Source organism: Nuphar pumila, chromosome 10 (genome assembly GCF_984573655.1).
Source record: "Nuphar pumila chromosome 10, dmNupPumi1.hap1.1, whole genome shotgun sequence".
In the NCBI taxonomy this organism is placed as follows: Eukaryota; Viridiplantae; Streptophyta; class Magnoliopsida; order Nymphaeales; family Nymphaeaceae; genus Nuphar; species Nuphar pumila.
Window position 1 is genome coordinate 38,680,373 of NC_143258.1, and position 19,151 is coordinate 38,699,523.

The 19,151-nt window shown below is 36.1% G+C and overlaps 1 protein-coding gene across 1 annotated transcript; it reads left to right on the forward strand.

Moving 5' to 3' along the window:
• The first annotated feature begins 13,085 nt into the window (after positions 1-13,085).
• LOC149826694 (chitinase 10-like) lies at positions 13,086-15,745 on the forward strand. Its single transcript, XM_090020105.1, has 3 exons — positions 13,086-13,446; positions 13,618-13,774; positions 15,164-15,745. Exons 1-3 carry the CDS (start codon positions 13,143-13,145, stop codon positions 15,528-15,530), a joined length of 828 nt encoding a protein of 275 aa, XP_089876231.1. The 5' UTR covers positions 13,086-13,142; the 3' UTR covers positions 15,531-15,745.
• The last annotated feature ends 3,406 nt before the right edge of the window (positions 15,746-19,151 follow it).

Consider the following 19,151-nt stretch of genomic DNA (forward strand, 5'->3'; position numbering starts at 1 on the left):
AAAGCACAAGTGGAACATGTCATATGCTAGGGCACTCACTAGTATCATGGTTCAGTAAGAAACAAAACTGTGTATCCTTATCAACTACTGAAGCTGAATACATTGCTGCTAGCCTAGCTTGTACACAAGTTATCTGGATGAAACAAACCTTAAAAGATTTTGGTTTAAATTTTGAAAATACAACTATTTTCTGTGATAATACTAGTGCTATAAACCTATCTAAGAATCCTATTTTACACTCACGAACTAAGCACATTCAAATAAGACACCACTTCTTAAGAGAACAAGTCTTAAACAACATAATTAAACTCGAATTCATACCCACTAATCAACAGTTAGCAGACATATTCACTAAACCATTGAAACATGAAGACTTTACACGAATTAGAAGAGAACTAGGGATATGCAAACTAAGTGACTTATAAATTAATCACACTTATTAAAATTAATACTTCTTATAAGTTATGTTAAAATTTTATTTTAAAAGGTTTTTCTTCTTATCGATTTTTTTTTGTTAGTCAAACTAGGTTTCCATATTCACGTATACTCTAAACTCTTATAAGACACATTCTTTATGTCTTTCAACTTGTCATCTTTCAAGTACACATCCACAATGACTCATTGTCCTATTTCCTTTCACTCATATCCATAAGAACAAATTATATTAAAGTAAAAGCTATCATGACATTGTTCACATCACTCATCTCATAACTCCTTTATTATTTTTATCCTTTTGTGAAAACTTCTCTTACGATAAGTTGGTTCACCTTCAACATGATAACATATTTCACTCAACCGGCCTACATAACCTAAAATAGTATTTTATGAGAAATCTTGCTTTTTAAATTTTAGTCAAAATCGAATGATTATCTTTTTAGTTCTTTTTACCTTCTTCTAAAGATCTAGTTGTTGTGTTTTACGTATAAATTTTACTATATCATTTGTTATATCATATATTACATACACTCTATTTCTATCATGTCTTCCTTTCGTCCTATCGAGACACTTAACTAAAATCTTAATGCCTTTCATGAAAAATTCAAATGATTATCCTCTCTTACCACCTTTTAAGTTGTTATATTTTACGTAAATTTTTACTATATCATCTATTATATCATAGCTTAAGAACAATCTATTATCATCTCTTTGTGCTTTACATCTTTTACGAAAAAGTGTTATAAAATCCTCTTTTCAAAAACTTGTACTCCACTCTTTTTTACTGTTATTCTCATAAGTACGATTTGTACCACCTTTTTTTCTCTCTCTCTCACTCTCTCTCTCTCTCTCTACATTATACGAAGTGACTTTCCATCCGTGATCATGACTCTCTCATATATTTTATATCTCTCTCCAATCGAGATTCATTAAAACCTTGTCCTTAAGCAAAACTTAATTTCTTGTCTATCATAACTTCACTTTATGTCATACATCTCCTATCTAACATCAAGTGAATATTGTCCTTTATGACCACTCTCATTTCTCTACATATCCGTATCACCCTTCTTTCACACTCCTTTCACGTATACCAAAATATACACTTCTTAAATAAAAAATTATTGCATCCCCTCATACATTCCTATTTGTCCTATTCCAAACTCATCCTTCACGCATTTGGAATGCTTTCACATAAAGTAAATTCTTGGAAAAGTTGTTTGTTCTTATTAGGCCATTATTCACTTTATAACTTTTCTTACATGATCTTCACGAAAATTTTTAAAAACTCTTGAATCATTAAGTTTAATATGTCACTCCATACTCAATTCATGACACTTCTCACTATTCAATAAACTCGCCCATAGTAAATATTTGTTAGATATATAGAAAGATTATTTCGAAACTATGTCCTTCTAAACATATATACTAATATAATACCCTATCTTCCAAAATTGATTTGATTTGTCATTCACAAGCTTCTTATTTTACAACTCACGTATTTCTTCTTTCAGCTAAAATCTAAAAATCCTTCATTTCCAATGTCATTCATTTCTTATCACCATTATTTTTCTCCTTCTATTTATTAGATTGATTCATATCTCATTTCCCACGAATATCTCTATTCTCGTACAAACTCTTACTCCTTTCAAGTTTTTTTTTCTCTTGCTCGTTCTTCCTAAGCTCTTGCCATGGCTTCCTCCTCCAACAATGTAATCACTGCCGCCGATCTAAGGTATCCCGATCTATTTCACCACTACAACTCACTTTGCTCGCGACCAATTCATGAAGGTAAATTGGTTCACTACGACGACTTCGTATTATTTGACCTAGAAAGATCTCTCCCCGAACTTAAACACTTACTAGGATCTTCATCCCAAGCTGCCTACTATCTCGAACTTGTGCGACTCTTCTACACAAATTTTTCCTCTGATCATGAGCAAACTACCATCACCACCAAAGTCCGAGGACGCCTGATGTTCTTTAATGCTTCTTCATTAGGCAGAATTCTAAACCTTCCTTCCACTGGCATAGACCTAGACAACATAGTACCACTCGACCGGTCGGTACTTCGAAAAATTCTTCTCTGTACCAACTGCACACACCTTCCCTGGCACATGAGGAATCTCCAACCTCATGCTCAACTGCTTGCCCAGATTCTTCTCCACAATATCTATCCCAAGCCTCTACGCAAGGGATTAGTGCCAAGAAAAATCTCTCTCCTCCTCTACGCAATTTTTTGTTCTACTCAGATAAATTGGTCCAACATCCTTTTCGCCCTTTTTATTTGCTATCAGAAATTCAAGTCTCTTCTTTTCGGGTGTTTTATAACTCCCATTTTAAAATACTTCAAAGTATCCCTTCAAAATGAAGCTATCCTCTATCCCTCTCAGATCCTCAATGCTACTTCCTTCAATCTAAGGTCCCTGCACGCTCCCGGCTCTGATGAAGAAGATCCAACATCCAACTTTGATTACTTCTCTGCAATCATGGATGTCCAGCGTTCTCAGGATCGCATACTTCAAAATCAAGCCTCGTTGCAGCAGACTCTACAGACCCTCCAGCAGGATCAAGCCACCCGTTCATTTCAATCCTCTCCACCATCGGAGTAAACTCATTTGTTTTTGGACTGTAATAACTTATTTTTTTTTTGGTCTGTAATAACTCTACTTACTCTGATCCCTTCCTTTTTGTCCATGACAAAGGGGGAGAAAACCTGTCTCCATTATTGGAGAAAAATACTCGTATTTAACATTTTTCAATATTTTTATGATAAGTATTATTTCTATGCATAATGTCTTTTTGACAGGGGGAGCATATTTTGTCATCATCAAAAAGGGGGAGAATGTTGAGAAACTCTGTTTTGATGTCACATAATATGATACACTGTCTTATTTGATTTCATATGATATGATAATATGTCTTCTTGAAAAAATGTTATATTATGACTGGATATGCTTTGCCATATATCTAACGAGTATTTGATGCAAGGATATCTCACTCAAAAAGGATGGAGACCTCCTGTTCAAGTACAACTATGGTGCAATCATACTCCTTGAAGAAAAAGCTTGTTGAGCCATGCATTCCTAAAGACCATCTAAAGAGATCGGCTACCTCAAGTTGAAGATTTTTTTTCTTCTTTAGAGTCATATGTAACAGAACCTTCAGAAGCATGCATATTGCATATTACATACTCATTCATAAAAGCTATTTCATAAAAGTATACGATAGTTTCAAAAAGCTCCTTTTTGAAAACAAATAATTGTACCTTCTTACAACCCTTTATAAAAAAGGAATTTTGACATGATTTCAAAATGTAATAATTGTACCTTATATCATATACAAGACAACTTGAAAAGTAATGATTTTAAAAGTAGGAAAAAGACAAAACATGAAATCGGCTAAACAAAGAAAAACAAATATAATACTTGTTGAAAAGACTCTAGTTATCTTCTTTAAAGAAATGATTTCAAATATAGGAAAAAGACAAAACATGAAATCGGCTACACAAAGAAAAACAAATATAAAACTTATTGAAAAGACTCTAGTTACCTTCTTTAAAGAAATGATTTCAAATATAGGAAAAAGACAAAACATGGAAATCGGCTACACAAGGAAAAACAAATATAATACTTGTTGAAAAGACTCTAGTTAGCTTTTTACAAACCCTTAGAATGTCGACTTACTTGAAGTCATCATTCTCTTTGTATAGCAATAAATACCTCCTGTAAGAAATCCTTGTTAATATCCTTCTCAAGAATGTCGACTTGTTTAAAGTCTTCATTCTCTCTGTAGACATTGAAAAATACATCATAAAGAAAACTCTAGATATGACTATGTACAAATAAATATCTCAAAGAATTTATTGTACTTACACTCATTTAAAGTAAAGAAGTACTTATATACTATAAATCATTAATTAGGATAAAGACAAAACTACATGACAGCCTACAATCCAACGTTCAATGTACTGCTGTAAGAAATAGACTTTTTACATAAAATATATATTACCTAAAATATTACAAAGACTATTGTACCCTATATTTTACTTTTATGGAAAGAAGACTTTCTCGAATTTCTCTAAAGATGTTTTTTGAAATGACATAACATTTCACATCTCAAAAAGGCTACGATTTCAAAAAGTAACGACTACTTTTTTAAAGCTATATAAACACACTCAAATAGACTATTCCAACAAGGAATGGACATGTGAGCTTACAACGAGAAAAATTCCTTTTCAATATTTGAAAGAGAGTCTAGAAAAAAAGAAAGAGAAAAGAAAGAGAAAAAGTCAAGAATAACTCTTTGACAAAGAGTATCTTCTGAGTGAAAAGAACAAAACATTCTGAGAATCCTTCATTCGTGCATTCATATCATTCTGAAGGTTCTATAGGAAGTATTGTAACTTTCTGTTATTCACTGTATTTCTTCTTTGTTGAAAGAAGTAGACCTCTGAGAAAGAGGGTGTTGCCCTTCTCTGTTGAGAGAAGAAGACCTCTGTGTAAGAGGGTGTTGTACTTCTCTATTGAGAGAAGAAGACCTCTGTGGAAGAGGGTGTGCCCATTCTCTATTGAGAGAAGAAGACCTATGAGGAAGAGGGTGTTGTACTATTTATCCGGTGACTCGGATGTTATTGTGGAAAGCTCAAGTGGTTTGCTTGGGGACTGGATGTAGGTCAGGGTTTTGACCGAACCAGTATAAATCCTGTGTTTATTGTGTTGTGCCTTATTGCCTTATTTTTTATTTTATCAATTTGCATCGTATTTCACTATTCACCCCCCCTCTAGTGGAATTTCACTAAGGAGGTTGAATGCTGAGCTTAGTGGTAAAGAAAAACACATCAAATTTGGGCTATAAAAATGCCCCAGTTAAAAGAATCTGACTGGGTATGAAAGAATTGACTTTAGTGATAGTGGTGGATATGGAATAGAGAAGAAGATTCACCTCATTGGAATGAGGCTCATGCTTGACCCGTACCTGAATGAGAAGAAGATACCTCACGAAGGAGACTAGAGTGAAATTCTCAAGAGAACAGATTGAGAAAACCATGAAAAAGATCTTATAAAATGAGGGGCTAAAAAAAAGCAATGAAAATGGGGTTCCCTAAAGCTTCAAAAAGGGATTGATCTTGGGCGCCTCATGACTGAGACTAAATAGTTTTTAAAAAATGGCCTTTTTGTGAAAGATGATTCAGGTTTAACCCTTATCCTGAAAGGGGAAAAAATACCTCATGGAAGAACAAGGTTTAGGCTTGACCCTTAACCTGAACGAGAAAAACAGAATCCTCAAAAGAAGAAACCATGATGGAACCTTCGGGTTTCGCACAATAAATCCGAAAGGGGTTTGCAAAAGGATGAAAATGGGGTTCCCTAAAGCTTTGAAAATGGATTGATCTTGGGCGTCTCATTGTTAGGACTAAATAGCTTTTGAAATGACCTTTTGCTGGAAAACTATAAATGGTGGCTCGATCTTGAACTGAAAACAAAAAAATGAACTGTCTATGGTGGGACAGTGGGGAACACAGAGAAGTGTGTGAATCTGAGAGCCTAAGCACTCAGATCAAAACAAGAAGGGAATGATCTTGAAAACTCATGTTATCAAGTCCTAAAGAGGGATAAAAACAATGCCAGGATATATCAAAAATGGATATCAAGCTCTCACTTTATGTCGGGATAGCTTGAAAAGATTGCCAATAAGATAAAAATTGTAGTTGATTTAAAGATGATTGAAATATAAGCACATTTGTGTGAAAAATATTCTTTCTTCTACCTAGAGTATTACCTCCAATTGGGCTAACTCCGTAGAATCTAGAATCCAATTCAAATTTGTTGTTGTTGAGTTTATTCAAGGAAGCTATCCATTTTCTTGATATGAAAAAAAGGAAACTTGTTCTCAGTATCATAAAATCAATTAATGAAAAGGATATTGATAAAAGAATTTTATATAAATAAAGAAGATTCTTGGCAGATCTGGCAGTTTGATATTTGGGGTTTACCCTAATGATCTTTTTGCACTCTTTTGAGACATAAAGATTGAGCTTTCTTGGGGTTTGACGAGAATTTCATCACATTAGCCTTCAACTCGGCTATGTTCTGATTTTCCCTGGAAGGGCACATCACATACTCCTTCAACTTGGAGATGGTCTGAGTCTTTTTGTTTTTTGGTCCCAAGAATTAGATTGATTATATTGTCTCTTTGGTTAAAATCTCTTGATGATAGCATTGATCAAATATCTTTTAGGGATTGGCGGGAGGCTCTCTGCACCAGCCTTCAACTTGGCAATGATTTGAACTTTTCTTGGAAGGTCACGTCATATACTCCATTAACTTGGAGATGATCCGAGTCTTCTTTTGCCCCGGGGGTCTAACTCATCCATTAGTCTTCAACTTGATGATAGTTGAGAGATCTCTTTTGTGGATAGTTAATTGCAGCTTGAATGATTAGAGAGATATTGATATTGAGTGGATTCTTTTTATTGTGCAGGATATTTCTATTACCTTATTACCAGAAGAATGGTCTTTAAAAACGTGACATAACTATGATCAATATCAATTCAATTATGACTTTTCAACATCATTGAATTTTTCCTTTGTTGGTCATATCGAGGATTTTTCTTCATCCTTTTGGTTCACCAAAAGAAAAACTTTGAATTTTGATTTTTTTTCTCAAAAGTCTTGTCCTTTTGAAAAGAATACTAAAGATAATGTGAGGTAAATCTTTGTGCTATAAAAGTTTGAGATCAACAACTATTTTTAATAGCAAATTGACAAAATATTCTTGAATTTCTTGGTAAAAGAAATCGCTTGACATCCGATTGACATATCCATGACTAAATTCTTCTTTCTTTTCCCCAAAGGAGAGACTCAGACTTGACCCTTACCTGAACGGGTAATAAAAGGTTACTCCTCTCTTCCCTGAAGAGGAGGTGTTTGCCAAATGAACTTTCAAAGAGAAATTAAGTTTTTGTCAAAACTCTCTAACTTTAGGCTTCTCTTATGGAAAGGTGGCCGATTGGATAAGGAAGATCAATTTTCATAGAAGAGCAAGTCCATCACACTCTCCCCGAAAAATGGTCCTTGATGGCGGGATGGCCTAACAAAAGATATTGGGGGGTCATAGGAAGAACGAGTTTCCGTCGAAGCTCTCCCTAGAACAAGGGTTCCTTGTGTGACAAAGAATGTTTTACAAACTATTCACAAAGGCACGAGTTCCTTCAAAATCTCCCTAAAAAGGGGTTCAACGGACAAACAATAAAGACATGTGAAATGAACGAGCTCCCTCAAACTCTCCCTGGAAAAAGAGTCCCTTGCAAAAAAAAATGGTTGATAATTGATATTGAGCCAATTGGCAGACGAGTTCGATACTAAGGTCAAATCTTGAACAACCATGATTGACAGATGCAACCCGAGGGTTGAAAAATAATTGATTTTGATAATATTGGTAACCCGAAGGCTTGCTTGATAAAAAATAGTGACCCGAAGATCGATTTGATAAAATGGGCGACCCGGAGGTCTGACTAATAAAGATTGATTGACCCGTAGGTCTGAATTTGGCATTGAGCCTGAATCCTGATGTGAGACCAGTGTGAGAATTGAATTTGAAAGCACAACCAGTACGAATGCTGGATTTGGTAAAAGAACCAACGCGAAGTTGGATTTTGTAAAAGGACCAACGTGAAGCTAGATTTTGTAAAAAGACAAACACGAAACTAGATTTTATAAAAGGGCCAGTGTAAAAATTGGATTTGGCAGAACCAGTGCTAAGCTGGATTTAGCAGGATCAATTCGAAAATTGGATTTTGAAGGACTAGTGCTAAACTAGGTTTGGAAGGACCAACTCGAAAATTAGATTTTGAAGGACCAATGCTAAACTGGGTTTGGAAGGACCAACTCAAAAATTAGATTTTGAAGGACCAGTGCTAAACTGGGTTTGAAAGGACCAACTCAAAAATTGGATTTTGAAGGAAAGTCTAACTCGAAAGTTTGGATTTTAAAAGAATGTTCGAATCAAAACTTGAATCTTCAAAGGAAGATTAAAACGATTCTTAAATTTGGAAGAAAGAAAATTTGAGTTGGAACTCAAATTGTCAAAGGAAACTAGAAAATTCGAGTCAGAACTCGAATCTTTGAAGGAAAACTAGACCAATTAAGATTTAAAAGAAAGAAAATTTGAGTCGGAACTCGAATCTCAAAGGAAAATCAATTTAGATTTAAAGGAAAGAAAATTCGAGTTAGAACTTGAATCCTAAAGGAAAACCAATTCAGATTTAAAGAAAAGAAAATTCGAGTCGGAACTCGAATCCCAAAGGAAAATAGAAAATTCATATTTGAAGGAAAAAAATTCGAGTTGGAACTTGAATCCTGAAGAAAAATTAAACCAATTCAAGTTTTAAGGAAAGAAAATTCGAGTCAGAACTTGAATCCCAAAGGAAAACCAATTCAGATTTAAAGAAAAGAAAATTTGAGTCGAAACTCGAATCCCAAAGGAAAAACCCATTAGGATTTAAAGAAAAAAAATTTGAGTTAGAACTTGAATCCCAAAGGAAAAACTAAACCGAATTAGGATTTAAAAGGAAAGAATTTTTAAGTCAGAACTTGAATCCTAAAGGAAAATTAGATAAATCAAGATTTAAAAGAAAAAAAAATTGAGTCGGAACTCGAATCCTGAAGGAAAAACTAAACCGAATTAAGAAGTTGGGTTTGAACGAAAACTCGACACAAGGCTTGGATCGTTGAAGAAAAACTGGACCAACTCGGGAGATGGATTTGAAAGTTGGCTTAAAAGTTAAATTTTGAAAGCACGATCAGGGAGAAGTTTGAATTCTGAAATAGTTCGACCAGTGTAAATTGGATTTTTTTTTGGAATAGTTCGACCAGTGGAACTGGATTTAGAGAGTTCGACCAGTAAAAACTGAATTTAGAGAGTTCGACCAGTAAAACTGGATTTAGGTAGTTTGACCAGTAAGAAAGCGAATTTGGAGAATTTGACCAGTAAAAGTTGGATTTTGGAATAGTTCGACCAGTGAAAACTGGATTTAGGAAGTTTGACCAGTGAAAACTGGATTTAGAAAGTTCGACTAGTGACAACTGGATTTAAGATAGTTCGAACAGTGAAAGCTAGATTTAGATGGTTCGACCAGTGAAAATTGGATTTAGGATAGTTCGACTAGTAAAACTGGATTTGGAGAGTTCGACTAGTAAAAACTGGATTTGAGAAGTTCGACCGGTAAATACCGGATTTAGGTAGTTCGACCGGTAAAAAATGAATTTAGATAAGGACTCGGTCGAAAATAGTCTTGAAAATAGAGGATCCCAAAGATCGAATTTTGAAATAGAATTGCTTTTAATAAAAAAGACTAGTCCAAAAATTGAATTTTGAAAAAGAAATTACCTCGAGGGTTGCATTTTGAAAAAGGACTGGTTGAAACAATTTTGGAAATAGGCTCAACCCGAAGGTTGATTTTGATATGATCGACAAAAATGGCTTCGGTAAGAGACTCAACCTGAAGGTCGAATTTGAAAAGGATTGGTGCTTTGAAAGTGCTTGATGATTATGGTGAGAGATTTTCAATCTTCACCCTCATGTTGACGTGGACAACTGCCGGGAGTCTCAGGATTATCCCTTATCCTGAATTGGTATATAAATTTGATGCAAACTGATGCTAATGAATGCAAATAGAGGCAAATGAATGCCAATAAATGCAAATGAATTGTGAGAGATTTTATTTGATCTTGCCTGCATACAGAACGTTTTGAGGTAGAAACAAATTTTCAACAAAAAAATATCCCAGTATAACTAGGGAGTAAGATATTCGATAAAATGATAAATAATTGATATTTGAAGAATGCTCTCTGAAGATAACAATGGAAAGATTGACGATGCACTTCTTGATTGATTTGGGAGGCACTCTGAAAGAGGTCACTCCTCGCAAGAAGACCTTTTGCAAAGAAAGAAAAAACAAAGAAGATGATGCCAAACTATTAGGAAGATTGATAATTTTATTGATGAAAGAAATGTGACCACATTGTCCCTACAAAATAACAAAAGCAAAATGCAAGAATGAGAGAGTATTGGCCCTGTCGTTCTTAGGGTGTTGATGAGCTGACCACTTTGTCCTCTTCTTTGCCTTCCACAAGGAGATTTTTATCAATGTAGTCTTGAATAATATTCCTGAAAACGAAACAATACTCGGTATCATGCCCCATTGTCCGATGAAACTTGCAAAATTGATCTTTAAACTTTTTCCTAATGACAGGAGGATCATCGACTTTTGGGAGCTTAATCATCTCCCTGGCCAGCATATACTCAAGAATTTCTTCACGTGGCTGATCTAGGGGAGTAAAGTCACAGTTAAAACTCTAATTGTCGTGCTTTGGCTTTTCTTGAGTTTTTGATTTCTGATGAGAGCTTGGCTGGAGAGGCCGGTTGTTCTGCTTAAAGATATCGCTCTCTCTGCTTTCCCTGTTACTTCTAGCGGTATTCATGGTGATAGGTGCCTTTTTCTTGGTATCTTTACAGCTCTTTGAGAGCGTGGGGCTCTCATATACACTATTCTCCATCTCCATTCCGAGCCATTCTGCTCATTCTGTTAATTCAAAGAAAGATCGCGATGGGGAGGTAGAAATGAGGCCCCTCAGAGGTTGAGAAAAATTATTCAGAATGATTGACAATGCATGTTCTTCTGATATTGTACTTCTCATTTTGTTGCAGGTAGATCTCTACCTATGAATGAAGTCTTTGGCCTTTTTGTCTTCCTTCTGCTTGAAGTTGCAGAGGTGATTGAGGGTTGGTAAGGCTTCAGTATTGAATCAGAACCCTTCGATAAACAGGTTAACCATCTTATCGAACTCTCGCAACTCAATTGGATTAATATACTTGGAGTACCACTTAGCTACGATGCCTTCTAAGCTGCGTGAAAAACATCTGAATAAGGCACGATTGTCTCTTCTAAATCGGTTGCATTCCGCAAAGAACATGAACATATTTGTACAAATGTCAATATATTTGTGCGAACATCATGAAGTTTACATAAATATGTTTGTAAAGGGTAAAATGATCCAAAATAAGTCAGAAATCAATTATTTTAGACATAAAAAAGAATTTTGATATATTTGTGAGATTTTGTGAGAATACGCGATTTATAGAGGACAATATGGTAATTTTTTTATTGTAAAAACTTGAATGATTCGTAGAAAAATGGGTTGGTTTTGAAGCATCCTAGTTTGACCATATCATCAGACCGCTGCCTCCAGTCATACTCGCCTAGAACAGGTCAAAATCTGAGAATAATTATTTCTTTGACTTCTCACATCTGGTTGGGTGTGGACTTACATCCCCATATTTATGCCTAACTGGGTCCCAGACTTAGATATCGACCATCCAATCTAATTAGTCAGCACCTTTTGGTGTCCCGGTGGGGCCCTGCCTGTTGGTAACTCTAAGTTACACGATCGCACAATGTAACTTATGCTCTCAGCCACTTGACCAAAAGAGATCTAGTATCAAAAGTGTAGTCTAAGAGTGCAGAGTATCAATGGGTCGGATATGGTTCGAACTCAGGTGGGATCAGATCCAGATCTAATTTGAAGTACTGGTACTGGGTTTGGGTCCAATCAGATCCACTATATGAACCATAATTTCTATATCTTTACACAAAAAATTATAGATCTTAATTGGAACCACAGTTGGGCCTCAGGTATGAAATTTCACAAACCATACTCACCTCCATATATTAATGGGACCCTTTGTGTCGAACCTGTATTTTAATGGGATCTCCTTCTTTATTACCAAACCCTGCATGTTAAACCTGACCCATTGACATCCCCAATGCAGACCACATAACCTATAATTCATTGCAATACCTTTTTGATGATGAGAAACCCTTGTTGAAAACCGGGTCACTTAATGGGCCTGCCTTCTCTCCCCAAGGTAAACCTTGAGTGGGGTGACCGGCACCCAAGCCCTTTACTTGCCCACTACTTAAAGGCACCCAATTCATAGCAATACTTTTAAGACCAATATCATATCTATAAGAAACACATACATATTTAAAAAATATATGTATATATCACGTGCTTTAGAAAATGTCATATTTCTATAACGATCGATAATCATATTTTTTTTCTTTTATGACTAAGAAACCCTCACCGAGAACTAGGGCATGTTATGACGAGCTCTTTCCTTGCTGATATTTTCATGAAGGAAGAGATTTCTGGGTGTGGGGTCATACCCTCTATGACAAATATCATGATATTTATAAAAATATTGCCGATATGTCGCGAGAAATTGCCTAGTCTTGTGCGATTTTCAAACCGTGACAAATATCATGATATTTTATATTTTTAAAAGATATTTATCATGAAAATCCTAGAGATTTTTATTTTTAAATGTGTTTTATTTATATATTTTTATTTCCAAGATTTTATTCAAAGAAAACCATGTCAACATACAAAAGTCATGTAATAATGGTCAAAAAAGAGAGAATGAGATTCAAATTTTCAAAGGCCAAGGGACCCCAACAAAACTAACTAAAAGAAAAGTCAAGGTCTGACTTTATAATGCGGAAAACACGGCATTCCTTTAACAGCCACGTCACCTTTGGACTTCCCATTCTCCATTCTCCTCCCTATAAAATGATGACCATAAGAAGAGCTCAAAGCAGTCTCCCACCCTGTCTAGTTTCTCAATTACAGACAAAGGGCTTTGAAGCCATGACTCGTTGCTTCTCCATTCCCTCCGTTGTATTATTGTTTCTCTGCACTGCCTTTGCTCCCTCTCTGCTGGTGAGTGGGGCGAGGATCAGGACCTCAGTTTCCTCCTTGGTCCCTGAGCAACTCTTCAATTCCATTTTCCTCCACAAGGATGACAATGCCTGCCCTGCCAAGAACTTCTACACTTACTTCTCTTTCATCAACGCTGCCAAATCCTTCCCCAAGTTCGGAAACACCGGCACCATCGACACTCGTAAGCGAGAGATCGCCGCATTTCTTGCTCAGATCTCCCACGAGACTACAGGCAAGCAAAAGGACCTCTCTCTCTCTCTCTCTCTCTCTCTCTCTCTCTCTCTCTCTCTCTCTCTCTCTATATATATATATATATATATATATATATATATATATATATATATATATATATATATATATCGAATGTGAAATACCATGTTGAACTTTGGTATGGTGATTATAGGGGGATGGGCAACGGCACCTGACGGACCCTATGCATGGGGACTTTGTTTTAAGGAAGAAGTGAACCCCCAAAGCAACTACTGTGATTCTACAAACAAAAAGTGGCCTTGCTACCCTGGGAAATCCTACAATGGAAGAGGACCCATTCAACTATCTTGGTATGTCAAACTTAAAGCATATTATAGTCTGAATAATTCCATTACAAGAGTGCTTGTTGACTGCATTGTTACATAGGTAAATATCAGACAATTGGAACATTTTAATGAGGGGAATAGTGGAAGAGTTATTCTGTTTGATGTGTAACTTATAACATGACCCTCTACTATCCATTATTGAGACTCCACACCGTTTTTCCTCGCAATTGTGCCGAGCACTTTGACAATATTATGCATTAAACAAGGATTTTGACGATGGGGTTGGAAAAAGTGCACATTTGAAGAACAAATAAATGGCGTTTTTTAGTCCTCCCTCATTGACTTGATCCAAGTTTTGCGCTTACTGCAGCATTTTGCTTATTTTAAACTCTAAACTTGGTCAAACAAGGTGGCATGGTCCACTTTGATACTTGGAAAGTGGCACAAGATATTTTTCTAGAGAACGAACAGGATAATATAATCCTGACTTGTCCCTTCTGTCCCGCGTTGTGCATACGACCATGAGGAGAAAAATTGCTACTCAATCACCTTTTCTAAAAGTTTGTCCCTAGCACTAAATAAAACTAACAAGGCACTAGCTCCACTAGCCTGGATCGCAAACACACACTCATGATATATAGGAGAATGGGGATTATCCATCCCCCTTTTTTCAGTAGGTCACCGTTAGATCCTCTAAAAATCATAGTTTTAAGTGTTTTAGGCCTGATCTGAGCCGTTAGATGTGTTTATCATTGTTGCATTTTTGTGCTCTGATGTGTATTTTAAATAGATAAAAAAAAAATCAACTGTTGACGTTGTACTAAAATTTCTTGATAAAATTATCACGTTTTTGCATCAAAACAATTAGAAGCAAATAAGTAATGATAAACACATCTAACAGTTCAGATCGAGAGAAAACTATGATTTTAGGAAGGCCCTAACTGTGACATACTAAACCGGATACTCTCTCTCTCTCTCTCTCTCTCTCTCTCTCTCTCTCTCTCTATATATATATATATATATATATATATATATATATATATATATATATATATATATATATATATATATATATATATATATATATATATATATATATATATATACCCATTTTTTCTCAAGATATAGTGATATAAACATAAATATCAAACTCAGTCTTTTCTATAAAAGTATAATATAGTGATATTTTGAAACTGTCACAATATTTTTGCCTGTCTAAAACGGCAGCCAACATATCATCTTCGTGCTAAATTTCAAAATATTGATCAGCATGAGTAGCTAGGGGAGCATTTAAACATCTATTGGCCATTTATCCCGAAAAATATTTACTGAAAAAGTAACCTAGCTAGAGTCAGATAGTAATGGTGCGAATCCTGTTTATGGTCAATTAACTTGCTGATTGAAATCGGACAGGAATTACAACTACGGCCCTGCTGGAAAGGCGATAGGGTTCGATGGCCTGAAGAACCCTGAAATAGTTTCAAACAACTCGGCGGTTGCCTTCAAAACTAGCCTATGGTTCTGGATGACAGAGCAGAAGCCAAAGCCCTCTTGTCACAAGGTGATGGTGGGACAGTATGTGGCTACCCAAGCGGACCTAGCAGCGAACCGTACCAGTGGTTACGGGCTGGTGACCAACATAATCAATGGGGGTTTGGAGTGTGGCAGGGGCAGCGACAGCAGAGTCAATGACAGGATTGGATACTTCCAACGATATGCTGCCATCTTCAATGTCACCACCGGTCCCAATCTAGACTGTGCAAATCAGAAATCTTTTTAGCTTTAAATATTTTAGAGCAGTTAAAATTTGTAATGTCCCAAAGAAAAGCAGAATAAATATGGGAGAAAGACTAGGTGGTGTTAGTTAATTCGAATAAACGATGATGATCACAAAAGATAGATTTGGTTATTTCAAATGTCAAGAAAGCATAATTTAGGTTATGTTTGTTTGAGAGCTTTATGGGATGGAAACAAGGTTTCAGTGTGTTGCCAAAATATCGTATTGCCAATGTGAGATGTTGAGAGATGGAGTTGCCAAAACATCCCCTCATCAAAGGCCACTACTCCCAAAGAGCAAGAGATTATGGGAGCATGGCTGAAACTACAACACAACCGCCGATTCAAGGCTCCCAAACATAGCCTTAACCCAACTTTTATTTCATTGGTTTTCCTTTTCCTGTTCAAATCCTAATTGTGGCATTCTCCCAAACATATATATATATATATATATATATATATATATATATATATATATATATATATATATATATATATATATATATATATATATATATATATATATATATACTTGGACCAGATTTTTGGGTATGGTATCGAGTCTGGACCCGAGTCTAATCGAGTCTATTATAAGAGAAGTCATACCCGGACCCAATAAAAACTATATGAACCAGACTCAGACCATATCCGATGCAATAATATTTTTTTCATTTTTACATTGAAAAATTTCAGGTCTTAATTGAAACTCCGGTCAGGCCCGAGTTTGGTATAAATTTTCATAAAGTATACCTGGATCCATGTATTAATAGGACCTTCAGGTACAAATCGGGTCTTAATTGGGTCTTGTTATTTGTCACCATGCTCGGACCCTATACGGTTTGGTCCGGGTAAACCCGACCCATTGATACCCCTAAAGGAAATGCATAAACCTGTGGATTTGTTTCCCTGATTAGAGGGGAAACAAGCTGATTGATCATTATTTTATTATTATTATTTTTTGACATGCTATAAGTGGTTGCTTCCTTTGTTGATAACGTTGAGAAGAGAAAACAATATAACGATAGGATTTTGGTGCACACACACACACACACACACATATATATATATATATATGTGTGTGTGTGTGTCCAAAATGCTAACCTAGTTTGGGAAAACATGTTTTCAGGATTCAAAGATCAGGACTTCAAGAGAAACACTCCAGAAGATCCCCTTTTCCTACCAACGGATGGAACACTTAAGATGTTGAAACCCTAGGTCCTGTCCTAGGATGGCACACCTGTGCCGTCCTCCTGTCCAAGTCCTTGTCCCTACACTCAATTTTTCCAGGATGTCCAAAACGGTAACCTAGTTGGGGGAAAACATGTTTTCAGGATTCAAAGATCAGGACTTCAAGAGAAACATTCCAGAAGATCCCCTTTTCCTACCAAGGGATGGAACAATTCAGATGTTGTTCAAACCCTAGGTCCTATCCTGGAATGGCACACCTAGTGTCATCCTCCTGTCCAGGCCCTTGTCCCTCGAAACAGAACCTTGTCCCTTGGGACAGGCTGTCCTGCCTTGGTACAATGCATCCTAGCTTGTTCCAAGTATGGGACGACACTAGTTGTGTCGTCCTTCCTAAAGAAGGAACACGTAAAGAATAAAGTAAGGGGATCAAACAAGGAATATACGTGGTTTGGTTCATCATAACCTACATCCACAGAAAACCCTCACCTCACGCACTAGATATTATTCATCACCAAGTTTCAACATAAATACATAGTGCAGACCATTAGGATCGGCTATAGGCAGTTACGAGAATTTTTTGATTGGCCTTCCTTTTAGAAGCATGATAAGGTAAGTCTCTCATCCGAATCTGATTTTGTTTGTCGTTACCATAGCCAACATCATTTTCCTGTTTACCATTCCTGATCGGTTCACCATGTTTTAATGCATGTGATTCTCTGATATCGCCAGCTAGATGCTTATCTTGAATACAGAATGAAACGACAACTACTTCATTAGGATCTGGGTCTCTTATTTTATTCGGATCAACTTCCTTAATACTCCTCATCAAACGAAGTTGGCTGCATAGGCTGAGTTTGTCTCTCAAACTTAAGAGTTGTGCCTTTCCCAAAGGCTTAGTAAAAATGTTCACAATCTGTCTGTGAGAAGGAATAAATTTTGTGACAAGATTTCTATAAGCAACCATCTCCCTAACATAATGGAAGTCTAATTGAATATGCTTGGACCGACTGTGAAAGACGGGATTTATGGTCAGATGAAGAGCGCTTAAATTGTCACAATAAAGGATAGGAGCTTGAGCAATTCTAACTCCAATGTCTTGAAGAACCCGTAGTAGCCATATGAATTCTACTGTTGTAGATGTCGTAGATCGATACTCTGCTTCGGCACTAGATCTGGATGTCGTGCTCTGTTTCTTTGCACTCCAAGATATACAATTTGCTCCAAGGAACATGCAATATCATGATCATGATCTTTTAGTGAATTGACATCCTGCCTAGTCTGCATCTGAAAAAGCATAAAGATCTAACAAACTTTGGGATAATATCCAAAGTCCAAAATCCATGGTTCCTTTTGCATATCGAAGGATCCGTTTAACAATTTGAAAATGTCCTTCTGTCGGGGTATGCATAAACTGACTTATAAAATTTACTGAAAAAGACAATTCTGGCCTTATGATAGTCAAATATTGCAGTGCTTCTACTATACTGCGATACAAGGTGGGATTGTCAAAAACCTTGTCATTAAGGTTAATTTGCTTTATCTTGGTGGCCATGGGAGTGCTTAAGGGCTTGCAATCAAGCATTTTTGCCCTCTCAAGTATATCCCGAGCATACTTAGTTTGACACAAAAGCAAACTTTTATGAATATAAATGACTTCTATGCAAAGAAAATATTGAAGTTTTCCCATATCCTTTATTGGAAACTCATGCTTGAATTGATCTATGAACTTATTAATGAGTCGTGAGTTGCTTCCTGTGAGGACCATGTCGTCCACATATACAAGTAAAATATGGCAATCACCATGAAAGTGATAGGTAAACATAGATGGATCTGAAAAACTACTTTGAAAATCATATTGAAGCAAGAAATCACTTAACCATTCAAACCATGCTCTAGAGGCCTGCTTGATGCCATACAAAGCCTTTCGAAGTCGGCAAACATGGTGAGGAAAAAATGGATCTTCATATCCAAAAGGTTGCTCCATATAAATTGTTTCATGGAGCGATCCATGAAGAAAAGCATTTTTAATATCCAATTATCGTATTTCCCATTTCTTTATAGTGGCAATAGTAAGAATAAGGCGAATGTTTGCAGGTCTTATAACAGGTGAGAATGTTTCCTTAAAATCAATGCCTTTAACTTGAGTAAGCCTTCGAGCTACAAGATGAGCTTTAAGTCGATCAAGGCTTCCATCTGACTTAAGCTTGGATTTGAAAACCCATTTGGATCCAACCACATTCATAGAAGGTTGCCAAGGTACGAGGTCCCAATTTTTGTTAGATTGAAGAGCAACAATCTCTTTATCCATGGCCGACTTCCAACCTAGGTGAGCCAAAGCTTCTTGGGCGCCTTTTGGCTCTTTAGGAATGCAATCATAGGTCATGTGTATGTTTGCATATTTGGGATTAGGTTTAAATATACCTGTCATTCCCCGAGT